At 39.0% G+C, this 12,657-nt stretch overlaps 2 protein-coding genes across 4 annotated transcripts; both read right to left on the bottom strand.

Annotated features, from left to right (window-relative positions):
• Positions 1-2,942: 2,942 nt before the first annotated feature.
• Positions 2,943-4,586, bottom strand: LOC122043248 (probable protein phosphatase 2C 32). The gene is made up of 4 exons (XM_042603781.1): positions 4,092-4,586; positions 3,657-4,004; positions 3,382-3,561; positions 2,943-3,301 (listed from the first exon to the last, which is right to left on the bottom strand). Exons 1-4 carry the CDS (start codon positions 4,524-4,526, stop codon positions 3,137-3,139), a joined length of 1,128 nt encoding a protein of 375 aa, XP_042459715.1. The 5' UTR covers positions 4,527-4,586; the 3' UTR covers positions 2,943-3,136.
• A 4,824-nt stretch (positions 4,587-9,410) lies between these two features.
• LOC122043247 (PHD finger protein ALFIN-LIKE 1-like) lies at positions 9,411-12,656 on the bottom strand. 3 transcript variants are annotated; one of them, XM_042603778.1, is made up of 5 exons: positions 12,363-12,656; positions 12,236-12,268; positions 11,933-12,155; positions 10,012-10,132; positions 9,411-9,934 (listed from the first exon to the last, which is right to left on the bottom strand). In XM_042603778.1, the coding sequence occupies exons 1-5, from the start codon at positions 12,460-12,462 to the stop codon at positions 9,680-9,682; spliced, it is 732 nt and encodes a 243-aa protein (XP_042459712.1). In that variant the 5' UTR covers positions 12,463-12,656; the 3' UTR covers positions 9,411-9,679. The 3 variants fall into 3 exon arrangements, with proteins under 3 accessions (XP_042459712.1, XP_042459713.1, XP_042459714.1); XM_042603779.1 differs by having other exon boundaries at positions 9,411-9,916; positions 12,363-12,616; XM_042603780.1 differs by lacking the exon at positions 9,411-9,934 and adding an exon at positions 10,680-10,752 and having other exon boundaries at positions 10,012-10,085; positions 12,363-12,616.
• Position 12,657: the final 1 nt, after the last annotated feature.

Below are 12,657 nucleotides of genomic sequence, written 5' to 3'. Positions count from 1 at the left end.
GTTAAACAAATTCCTAATCCATCGACATCTAGGGTTAGCTTCATTAACCCTAATTAGACCATTAGATAAATTCTAAACCTTTCCTAGTCTCACATATGTGTACGCTACCACAAAGGAAACAATTCCTCTACTCCTTACCTCAATTCACAGTCGTGATCGCTGCTGGACCAAGGGCTATTGGAGGGGGTTGCTGTCGGAAATCAACAAACCACAGCACACTATACTTGCTAGACACTTCACTGCTCGAAACAAAAAGAGGATCAAGCGGTCACAACACAAGGATCAAGTACCTGATTCACTAATTAGGGCAACTCCCTTACCTCTAAGATCTCGAACCTGCTGTAAGGAAGAGAGTGGCACCGACAGAGAGAAACTAGGGCACAACGGCAACACGGAGAGAAGAAATCCAACTAGAGCAGAGGAAAGGTGATCTGTGGTGGGTCAGACCTAGTGGCCGGCGACAGTACGAGGGCACAACGTCGCGGGATCGGGAGTAAGGCCAACGGTCAGCGCGCGTGAAAGGGGGTCGATGGCAGCACAGAGGGGAGAAGGCCGTCGGCTAGGGCACACATGAGGAAAGTGCGCTGGATCTGCGCCGACACTAGGGCAAAGGAGGAGAGAAGTAGTGGAGATCGAGCGTCACCGTCGACGCCGAGGAAGACAATCGGGTTGGCGTCGACTTCCGGTTAGGGCACGGCGTGGAAGAGAAGAAGATCGGCTCGGCGCCGACACCTATGGCAGAATCGGTGAGGAAGAAGATGAGAAGAGAAAAGATGGGGCTTGACTTTTGTTCGCGAGGAAGAAGGAAATCGCCGAGCGACGCCGGTTAGGGCTTCGGTGTCACGGAGAGTGAGGAAAGAAGGAGAAGGCGCAGGGGTGTCGGGCACACGGGAAGAAAACAAAGGGAAAAAAATAAAGAAAAAGAAAAGGAAATTAAGAAAATAAACATTTCCTCGCTTAAATGGGGTAACCTAAATATGCTTTCCCGGGGTCCCGTTTTTATCCCTATAAACTCATCCATACAAGCTCCGAAAAATTCTCGAAAAAATTTAAAAATTTTAAAAAATTTCCTTATCATTATCTGTCTTTTTTCAATATTTTACAGTTTGAATCAGGAAAAAGCGTCCCTAACTGCTCCTTCAGCAGTGCTATGATCACTACCAAACATTAGTAGTCATGACAAATTGTATTACGCGAAAGCTCACAAAATGACTCTACAATGACGGCTGATGGCAAAATGTTGGTTGGAACCGTTCGACGCACTTATGATACAATATAAATCAACTAAATTATTTTGAAACTTTTAATATGGGGCTAACGTATCATTTACAATGAAGTTATCTTCCTTTTCACCTCTTTTTCACATCTCAAACAGAAACAGCCGCCAACGTGAGACTAAAATCTCATCCTCTCCCACTCTTCCATTCAAATTTATCCAACAAACAAATCATCAGAAAAGACATGGTAAATCTTTAGATCTCATCTCGCTCATCATTTTTCATCACTTGGGAAGTTCATGATTAACGAAGGGTAGTTGAGGCATTGAATCGGGTCAATAAATTCAGAAACAAACAGCTCAATTTAATCGCATCCACTCTCCACCGACTGCTCTCTCTTCTTATAAAAACAGTGCGTTTGCAGCAAATTCCAGCTCATCTTCCTCTTCTTCTTCTTCTTCTTCCGTGGCAATGGCGAGTTCATCACAGTACCGTCTTGTTCTCCTCTTCTTGTGTCTCTTTCCTGTCGCTCGACTCTGCCTCGCCGGACGTGGAACTCCGGAATTCGCTGACAAGAAGGCCGCAGAGCTCGTCCCCGGTGGGTCCGGGAGGTACTCTGTCGGAAGCCGAGAGACGCCGGCGATGGGTGGTGTCTCGGGCGACAGCGGCCTGGGGGCGGCCGAGTTCCAGTTTCTTCCGGGGAACGACGACACGTTCATCCCAAACCCCGGGTTCGAAATCCCGAACCCATTCCGGCCGCGAATTCCCTGATTAACTTTAAAATTTAAGTTACGTTTACTTCGATGGATAATAAGGAGGGAGAGATCAGAAAGAGAAAGGCTTACAGATCCACCATTATGTAGGCTATTTGGCATTACCTCTCCTCTCTAGTGTAGTCGTTGATGGCGTGGTTGAATTACTGGTAATTTTAAGCTAAATTGATTTAGACAATTAGAGTGCGTGGTTTGTGTGTGGGTTTGTGTGTGAGATTGTGTCAAACAATTTAATTGCTGTGATTTGTGAGTGAGATCCCGGGCAAGTTTTAACTTGTATTTCTTTCCTTTCTCTTCTGATTTCAATAAAGGAAATTGAGCGAAAAATAAAGACGGTGTATTTTTTTTTCCAATTTATTTATTTTTTTATGCAAAGAGCCTCTTATTCATGTAAAATGACATAACTATCTTTCAATATTATTTTTATTATTATTTCGTTTATATCTCTTGTCTAAATTCCGAATACACATTGTAATAACTATAAAATCGTAATGATTTATAACTGTAATTATGATTTTATAATTGCAATTATGATTTCATAATTATTATAACAGTTATAGTAATTATGATTTTTAAGTTACTACAATAAAAAAAATAACTTTAATAGAGAGGATTAAAATTTTCAGAACATCCGAAAAGACTTTAAACGATCTAAGATGAGCTATTACGGGTTACATCTGATAATAAATATAAATATCTGAATAAATTTCAATTTGACATATGAAACGTCTCACGGTTCAACCTAAGTTAAAAATTAATCTCTCAATATTCACGTTGTAGCAGCTACGAAAATTAATAGAAATCGTAGCAACTATAACACGTCCTTATTCAGGATTTAGATGAAAAATATAGACGAAAGATTATAATGAAAATAATATAGTAGAGAATGATTGGGTAATTATAGGATGAGGTATCCTTTTAATAAAAAAGATCAAAATAAATATCATCTTGATGAATCTAAAAATAAAAGGTGCCTTTTTTTCCATGGTAATTTACCTTTTTAAACACCAAGTGCAGTGTTCTTAGAAAAACAAAAGAATGTAAATCAGAAAATCTAGAGGGCCACAAGTTCATAAAAAATTTACTTGCAGCACACAATTAGACAACTATTTGTTCCATTTTTTTTTGTCTGGATTAGCAATGTCTTCAAACAAAATGCTGCAGCTTCACTATCATCACGCTTATATCATCCATGGAGCGTCGATCAGCAGACAGTTCCACAAGCTTTTTACAAGCAGACAATGTCGATGCATTATTATCTGCATTCACACACATTGGCCGAGCAAGATCTACTGCCTCCTGATTGCTAACCTGAAAATTTAACCATCAACTCGTTTATTCAATAGAACAAAAAGGACGAAGAAAAAAAAAACAGAGGTTTTGATTTGTACCTTATCCCACAGTCCGTCAGTTGCGAGAATTAAGAACTCGCATTCAGCATCGATTCCGATCACTTTAGTCTCCGGCACCGGTATCACCCATTGCTTGAGATGGGAATCCCCGATCCCTCTGGAAATCGCGAGGGAACCTTGTAATCTCCAAGTTCCTCGGCGGTAATCGACGTAGCCGCCCTGCATAAGATTAGCACCACGCATTGTAAGCAACGTACGGTAGCAATGGAAGCTCGATTCCTATAATCAATGATCGAGTAGTTGCAGACGCTTACGAGGTTCTCAATTCTGTCCCTTTCATCTTCACGAGAGGGCCGGTGATCGGAAGTCAGGGCTTCAGCTTTTCCGGCTCGGCTTAAGACAGCACGGCAATCCCCGGCGTTGGAGACGATGAGATCGCCGTCCCTAACCAACGCGGTGACGCAGCAAGCGCCTCCGTCGGCTTGCTCCTTTAAGAACTCGGCGTCGGTTTTCGAGTATCCAGTTCGGACGATTTCTTCGATGCCGCTGGACACTGCTCCGGCGGTCGTCGACATTTCCTCTACGATGAACTCGTCCAGCTTCTCTGAAGCAAACTCCGCCGCTTTCTTGCCTCCGTGGCCGTCAAAAATGCCAAAGAAAGCCTGCAATCACAGATTAAGGGGCGATTTAACCAATCGAGCCAGCTAGTTCCGCTAGAACCACCGATGCAACTCTCGAAGCACACCTACCAGTTTGGGATCCCCATTGACGTCCAGCGACACCTTATGCCGATCTTCCATCTCCAACCGCTTCCTCCCCTTCTTGCAATACACCGAATACCTCGCGCTCTCCGCCGCCACTTCCTTCCTGCCATCCGCCGCCTCTGTCTCGAAAGGCAACGCCTCGGCCGACGGAATATCAATCCGCACCGGTCGCTTCCTCTTCAGGACGGAACGGGAACCGCTCGATCCCAACGGAAGCAGGGGCGGGGGCGGAGATGGAGATGCCGCAGCTCCGAACCCGTCGCTGTTCGCCAGCAGCGGGATGGCGGCTCTCTGGAACCGGGACCGGAAGGGGGGAGATGATGAGCAGGAGAAGGGCGACGCGGAGGAAGAGCTCGGGTTCAAAGATAGGGATTCCGGTGAAAACACCGGCGAACTCGCGATCGCTAGCGTGCACGACATCGGCAATTCTCTTCCAAATCTCTTATTTATTTATTTATTTGATTAATTTCTTTTCTTGTCTTCCTCCACTTGATGGAATTTATAGGCGTCGGGAGACGGTGAAATGAAGCTCAAGAACAACTACTTAAACGAGAGCATTTCGAGGATGACGCGTGATGACGATCACGACGAATGGAGAATTGTTTCAGGTTGTTGATAAGGTCAAAGGATGTGGAAGGACAGCGGAACGCTCGCAGAGCCAATGACTATTGAGTCAAAGCAACGTGAATGGCGTGTACTCGCCGACTCAGAAAATTCCGGTCAAACGACACGGTCCACCGCGATTAGCCACGGCCAATTTTTCCTTCACTTCTGATAGAAACACATGGATCAAGAGCTTGTTTTTCATTCGACGAGAACCTTGGGACCCGAGCGACCGAGTGGGAGCCACGCGGGGATTTGAGGTTAGAAGACCGCGTGCGTGAATGAAATGAGCGTTGGAATGGAAGAGGCGGCGGCCGACCGGTGAATGAGTGGAAGGTTTCAGCCTCATGCTTTGAGCCGTGCGCGTGACTCAATTTGATGAATGACGTTGACCTTACTTTTGACCTTCAGCCTGGACGAGTTTTTTTTTTTTTCTTTCTTTCTTTCTGTTTTTACTTTTTACTCAAATTCACGAGTCCGAATCTAAACAATTGTCCACGTTCGGTGATAACAATAAATACAACAATAGCCCGACGCTATTCACCACGAGTACTTCGTTATTTAACTTTTGACTGATGAAAAATTTTTACAGGACTAAATGGATCGTCCAAATTTAGTGCTATTTGATTCAACGTTCCGTTTCATCGAACAAAAATAGATACCATAATAGATAATGATTATTAAAACAGATATTGAAAAAGAATGTTTTTTTTAAAAAAAATCAAACTAACATAAATAAAAGACATCAAATGATTCATTGGTAGGGTGGTAAACCAGCCGCACCAAATTAAATTTTACAGTATTCAAGTTTATTTTATGGTGGTTTATTTTATAAAATAATCAAGAAAAGGTAAGTCGAATTTAAAATAAATTAAGTTTTAAAATGATTGTTCAGATTTAATTTAATTTAAATTTTAAGAATTTGAGTTTGGTTTAAGTTTGATGATCCCATTGAAATAGATAAAAGTTGTATCATTTGGTGAGGTATTGCTGATGTTGACCACAAGATCTTGAAGGAAAAGAAATGAGATCATTGTGAGATGACTTTGAAGTTAACCTCAAAAAGACCTCCAAGGAGAAAAAAACTCGAAGGGTGATCACCTACAAGGTCACAAGGTGGAGGGGGGAAGAATGAGTGTTTGCAAATAGGTCAGCTCTGACTTGTGGAAGATGGCCAATAGTAGAAGAATATAAGATGTGTATAAAGTAAAAGATGTACCTGTGCCCGCGAAGGTGAAACCCTTTTATAATACCTTTATAATCCTCATATCAATTAAATGTCATATCAGCATATAGGATATGTCAAATCCGTATATCTCTGTTGTAGTGTATAGTTTCATCGCCCATACATTACTAGTATCTTATATTTTGTACAAAAATATAGTTTCATGTGCTTCTAACAACTTCACACGCAATACTAATTGTGGAATGAGCTTCTTATTTGAAAGGACCATTGAGCTTTCTAGGCTTGACCCAAATAATGGGATAAATGGGTTAGTAAAAAGGAAACCCAATTTTTTGATCATGGGCTGAGGGGTCTGGTTATATGTTTACCTATCTTATAAAGAGTTGAGGGGAGCAAGCCTCGAGAGTCAAAGATCCAATCGGGAACTGAGTGAGAGGATATAGGGGAGTAGAGTCTTGTCATCCTGTGCGCTGGTCTGGAGGGTGAATGGGAGCAAAGCCCTGTAATCTTGCGCGCCAATCGAGAGGATGTCGGGGAGTAGAGCCCTAGGAGTCAGAGATCCGATCGAGAATTGAGTAGAAGGATATAGGGGAGCAAAGCATCGTGATTCTGTACGTTAATTTGATGGGTGCATGGGAGTAGAGCCTTGTGATCCTGTGTGTTGATCGGGAGGATGTAAGAGAACAAAGTCCTAAGAGTTGGAGATTCGATTAGGAACTGAATGAGACGATATAGGGGAGCAGGGCCTCGTGATCATGTGATCCGATGATAGGATATAGGGGAGCAGAGCCCAATGAGGGGAAGATCCGATTGGATGGTGGTCTCTGATGTCCCAATCGGTCATTCGTTCAGGTTGATCTATCTTAAACTTTGACTATCATGTTAACTGAAAAATTGACTTTCTAATCCTACGTGGGAGTCCCCTATATATCTACCACATCTCTTGACTTGAGATTGGTTCGTTTAGATGTTATGGAGCTCTCAATTCAAACTTATTTGATTGTTTGAAACTTTTATATTTTAAATTTATTTGGTTAGTTATTGAGTTTGATAATACAAACTTGTTTGTTCATTTTAAAATTTACTTTATTTAAAATGTTGATAAGAGTTTTATTGATGATATAGTTTACGAACGTTGTTCAAGAATGTTGTTTATGAACGTTATTCATGAATATATTTACGAACGTTGTTCACGAACATTAATGAGCTGAACACATATGTATTCAAATTTGTTTGTTTATTTTAATGAGTTGTTCAAGAGCACAGATCTCCTGGATCACTTTTTTGTGATCCAGGGGATGTGCCACTCGTATTTACGGTCGGATCGTGGCCGCGATCCGGCCGTAAATTGTTACGATCCCTTCCTAGGTTTACCGCCCCCACCAGGTTATAGTTTTTGTTTAGAGCGGGTGGTCGGAGGCCTCCGGTGGTGGATAAGTAGCCAGGTTACTGGGCGCCGAGCAAGGGTATCCTCCGGGCCGGCGGAGGCCACCCGCTCCGAACAAAAACTATAACCTGATGGGGACGGTGAACCCAGGAAGAGATCGCAACCATTTGCGGCCGGATCGCGATCACGGTCCGACCACAAATATGAGTGACACATCCCCTGGACCACAAAAAATAGTTTAAGAGATCTTGCCTTCAAGATTATTTATTTAATTAATGCTATATATATTAAATGTACATAAATAAACTTGTACCAAGTTGAACATTAAAATTATTCGTGAACGTTCAATCTTATTCATTTGCACCATTAAATCCAGTTTGTTCGATTCTACCTATAAGGGCAATGCCCCAACCCTCATTTTAATTAATTAATTTATTTTTTATTTTTGGTTTATAGGTATATCATTTAAGATTTTACCTTAAGATTTAGAAGTTAAGTTATAGTATTAAGAAAAAAAAAACTAAATGAAAAAAAAAGATGCTCACGAGGTGTGTGGGGTAAGACATGCGGTGGAACTATTTCGTTCTCATGAGCACTTATTTTTTTTTTTTGTTTTGAAATTTTTTTTGTACTTAATACTATAATCAACCTCTAAATCCTAAGATAAAAACCCTAAGGATGCATTTACTTAGGAGTTATCTTTAATAATTTTGATTATCCATCCACGGTTATTAACAAAAACCTTATTTGATTTAGATAATTGACAATTCCCAAGTAATGATTCATGTCTGATACATCAACAAAAAAAAAACATGAAATCCGGAATCAAAAAATCTCATAAAAATGAGTTTTTTTCTTGATTCCAAGATTAACTAAATTTTTTAGCTAAAAATATCTTTATTTATACTTTGGGATCAAAATACTCATAAAATTTTTATAACAAAAATTTTATTTTAAATTATAAAAAATAAAAATATATGATATTTTATTTAAAAAATAAATTTGTAGTTTTGAGAAAGTTATATATATATATATATATATATAGAGGAAAGTAAAAAAACGTAAAAAGTTGAAAAAAAAATTTTAAAAAATATAATGCGTAAAGAGAAAACAAAATGTAAAGTAAACAAAAAATGGAAAAACGTAAAGTTAAATAAAAAAATTTGAGAGAAAAAAAAGGTAAAGCTCAGGAAGAGAAACACATAAAGTAAAAAAAACTTTTTAATGTTCCAAAAGAGAAACGTAAAGTAAAAACGGGTAAGGTTAAAAAAAAATAATAATAAATAAATAAAAATGGAAAATAAAAAAATAAATAAAGTTAAAAAATACTATTTATTTTTATAATAATACAGTAAAATATTAAATTAAATTATATATTAAAATCTCTAAATAAGATTATATCTCATTTTTCATAATCTTAATTATATATCTAATTAAAGTTATATACATGACTTAAATTAAACCCATCTTGAGATTATCAGATTATTTAAGTTATCTTATATACTTTTAATTATATAATTATCAGATAATTATATAACTAAATTTATAAAAAAATAAAATATAATCTTAATATTGATGTGTTCAACTGTTATGCAACACTAATTTATCCTGGATTCCTCCTGTTCTCGAACTTACCATTAACAACAGCGCCTGCGTTGACGTCACCGTCCTCCTAACGCGCGGGCTGCTCATTGAAAGGGACCCATTTATTTAACAAAAGGAGAGGTTCGTTTGATGTTTTTGCCCATTAAAAAAGCAAGTATATTGACTATTATTTTCAAAATTAAATAAATAAAGGAAAATGCAGTTATCATTTAACAAAAGGAGAGGCTCGTTTTATTATTTTCCAATTCAACGGAATTGACATGAAGACAATTCGACAACCAATTTAATTTGATGACATGGAGGTCAATTAGTTGCACGTATGTACGTGCAGAACACTTCAAAATTCGTTAACATTTTTTATTTGAACATGAATAAAACAAGAAGGAAGAAAAAGAAGGAAGAAAAAAGAAAAAAGAAGCAGCACAACAATCAGTCTATTCGGTCCACTAATGTTTAGTTCAAAGAATCCACAGCGATGCACAAGCATACTATGAAATAAGCAAAGTAGAGAGCAGTTTGAACATGAATCCATGAAGTTGCACGAGCAGCATGCCATTGATACAATTCAATGAAGTTACAGAAGTAGATTCAACAATTAAACACATTTGTGACTTGTTAAACTAATATTGGAGAGGAGCCGTATGGTTTCTTAAATCACTCTTTGAACATTAGGATTCTGTTTCACATGAAAGCACTTTCGATATGCCCTATAGCTACTTGGTAAATAACAGTTAACGAGAAAGTATGCCTCCGCTTACTTCCTTTGCATTGGGGGATACTGGCACCAAGTTCTTATTGCCTGCCTTTCTTTGAACTACAACTGGGGCACTTGTACTGCTTTATGCTCTCAGCTTTTGCGGGAGTAATCTTCACACATTTTCCATGGAACCATCTTTCGCAGACATCACAGGCAATCCAAAATTCATCTGCATTGTAGCTTCCGCCACAAGTTCCACAAAGGGTTTCGCTATGTTCATCGTCATCATCTTCACCGTATCCCTCATCAGCTGGCTTTGGGTTGCTTTTTATCTGTCCATCACCAGTTCGCTGTAAAGTAAATAATTACTGGACAACATACTAGAGTAAAGGGAAATTAAAGAGATTGGTTTTTAACTTATTATTACCTTGTTTGAGACTTTCAATTTATTTGCAATGTCCAGACCAGACTTTTCTTTTGATCGTCTTCTATCTGAAACAACTTCAAACACAGTTGGAAGTTCATTGATCATGCTAAACAAGCGTTTCCTGTCGGAATGAAGGAGGAGAACAAAAGGTTTGAAAAATGTGTTAGACGTCAGATGGTAGTGAGCTTTCAGTCAATGAGCCAATGTTTCCTTCTACAGCAAAATTGTTAATTCCTCAATTAACTATAAGAGAAACCTGTCTCACTCACTTTGAAAGCCAACTAATTTTATGGTTTGTTTACCTTTCTGGAAACCAAGAAATGCATTTGTAGCTCACCATATGGTATAATTAAAGTGGCCAAAGAAAAAAATATCAGCTTTTGAAACCAAAAAAATAAATAATTAAAAAATATTCCAATATGTTGGAATTCATAAATGACCATATCGATGAGGAAACAAACAAATCAAACTAACCGGTATTCAAATTTATTAAATTTAAGCTTAACAATCAAGCATGAACAGAATTAGCTGAAACAGAAAGTAGCACATAGCCAAGACAAACAGGGGCAGTTTTGAGTTCAGTTATGCACACAACCAAATGTTCACAGTAGTTAAATCGGTCTAATCAGAACTATCACATAGATCAGCCCATATCTTAAAAAGCTTACATTTTTCCCATCCACAAGACTAGAGATGTCAAAACAAGACACAACCCAATGGTGTGTCTCAGTCCAACCTAACCTGAAACATAGCATATGGAAAGAAGCCCTCACAACAAAAGGATGGATAACTGTTTATTGAATAAATTAATTTTATAAAATACTTCATAAATATGAGACAAAATATTAGATGGCTCCAACAACAGATAGAAATGGTTCAGACATATTCAAGGACAAGAAATACATTTTATAGCTTAAAGCGTAAAAGAGTTGAATGTTTAAGGGTAAAGGGAAGCCACTAATGACAAAAGTCACTCAATTAACATGACATGACACAGATTGTCAGCTCTACATGAGAGTCAACACACAGAGATAATCATGCCCAATATTCATGCACTGTGCTTGAACATGAGTAACTCTCCTTAAATTGCTACACTAGTAGTGAACAGTACCAAGTTGAGAATATCTTGTGTGGTTAGCAAAATCTTAAAAAAAATACAGGTTCAATAAATTAAAGAATTAAAACAATATGCAGAACTTCCACCTAAGAGTAGTTTAGATAGTCAAGTAGGCTACTTCAAAGAAGAAAATAAGTAGCATGATCTCAATTTCTTTTAGCTTTATTCAAGATTATAAATCAACAATCTTATAGAATAAGATATGTCAAAGTTGTGCAAGTGACCAAAATGGAAGTTTGAGAAAGTATCAAGAACTGAATCTAGAACACAAGGAAATAAGAAATTACTAACATAAAGGTAAAATATATGGTAACTAAAACATATTACTATCTTTCCCATTCTTTGATGCATCATTTTAGTATGAAACAAGAATTCACATGCATAATTGCACAAGTAGTTGGAATGTGTCATGCATATATCTCATATCTGTCTATGAAAAAACATGTTAACTTACTAGGGTGGTATTTTGGGTCAAAATTCTTTGTATGCTCCACTGCGTACAAACATGTGAATATTCACCCAATGTGAGAACTTACTATATTAACTGACTATTATGACCCACAAAATCTATCTATGCAAAAGTTAACAAAAATAGTGATTTCCTTTGGCACTATCCCTGCTCATTAATATCTTTACTGTAAAGAGTCTTTATTGCTCTAATCAAATAAACCGCAGGAACAAGCCAACATATGGAAAACACATCTAGAGCAATGCTTGTAAATCTTGAAGATTCCTTAAACGTCTCTTCCTACTAACCAGAATCAGAACAAGAGCAGGAGAAATAGCTCCTAATTCAGCCCATACCTCTCATTCCGGTTGAGGCGTGCCCCAAGGTAGAACGCGACGGACAAGAGCCACGAGTCACTGTGCATGGCAATGAGCGAGAGCCAGTCTCTTCGGCTCATAACATCCCTCGCAAAGTTGATGCCAAGCGCCGGCTCCGGAAGCTCCGGCGGCACCTCCTCCGCCGGCAAATTCACCTCCCACATGTCGTTGGAGTGTCCGTAGAGGCAAAGATTCTCCTTATCTGCATCCACCCACAAACGCGGTAAAAAAAAACACCCGAACCCAGCCGGATCCACACATAAACACCCAAGGATTACACACCGGGATCGCACTGGGCGTAGAACTCGTCGACATCTGCGAAACCGACAAAGGCAGCAAAATTTTAAGCAAGTAAAGCAAGAGGAAGACAAAAACAAAAAAGATCCAGAGGGAGAAAGAGGGACCGAACCGTGGGTGAGGGCGCGGACGATGCCGGCGCGGCGGCCGCTGTAGTCCTTGAAGATCTCCTCGACGGTTCGGGGGGCGGAGGAGATGGAGCCGAGTTCCATGAAAGGGAGACCAAATATTGGATCCGAGGGCTGGCGAACAAGAAGCTCTCCCGATCGGAGGAAGATGAAGAAGATGATGGGAAGGAGGAGCAGCAGCGAAGAGTGGAGTCGAATGGAACGCAAGATAGGGAAGGCTGTCGCCACTTTTGACGATAATTATGATACAATATATTATTTATTTTATTTTATTTTATT

Source organism: Zingiber officinale, chromosome 2A, assembly GCF_018446385.1.
Source record: "Zingiber officinale cultivar Zhangliang chromosome 2A, Zo_v1.1, whole genome shotgun sequence".
Lineage (NCBI taxonomy): Eukaryota > Viridiplantae > Streptophyta > Magnoliopsida > Zingiberales > Zingiberaceae > Zingiber > Zingiber officinale.
This window is presented reverse-complemented; position numbering and strand designations above follow the sequence as displayed.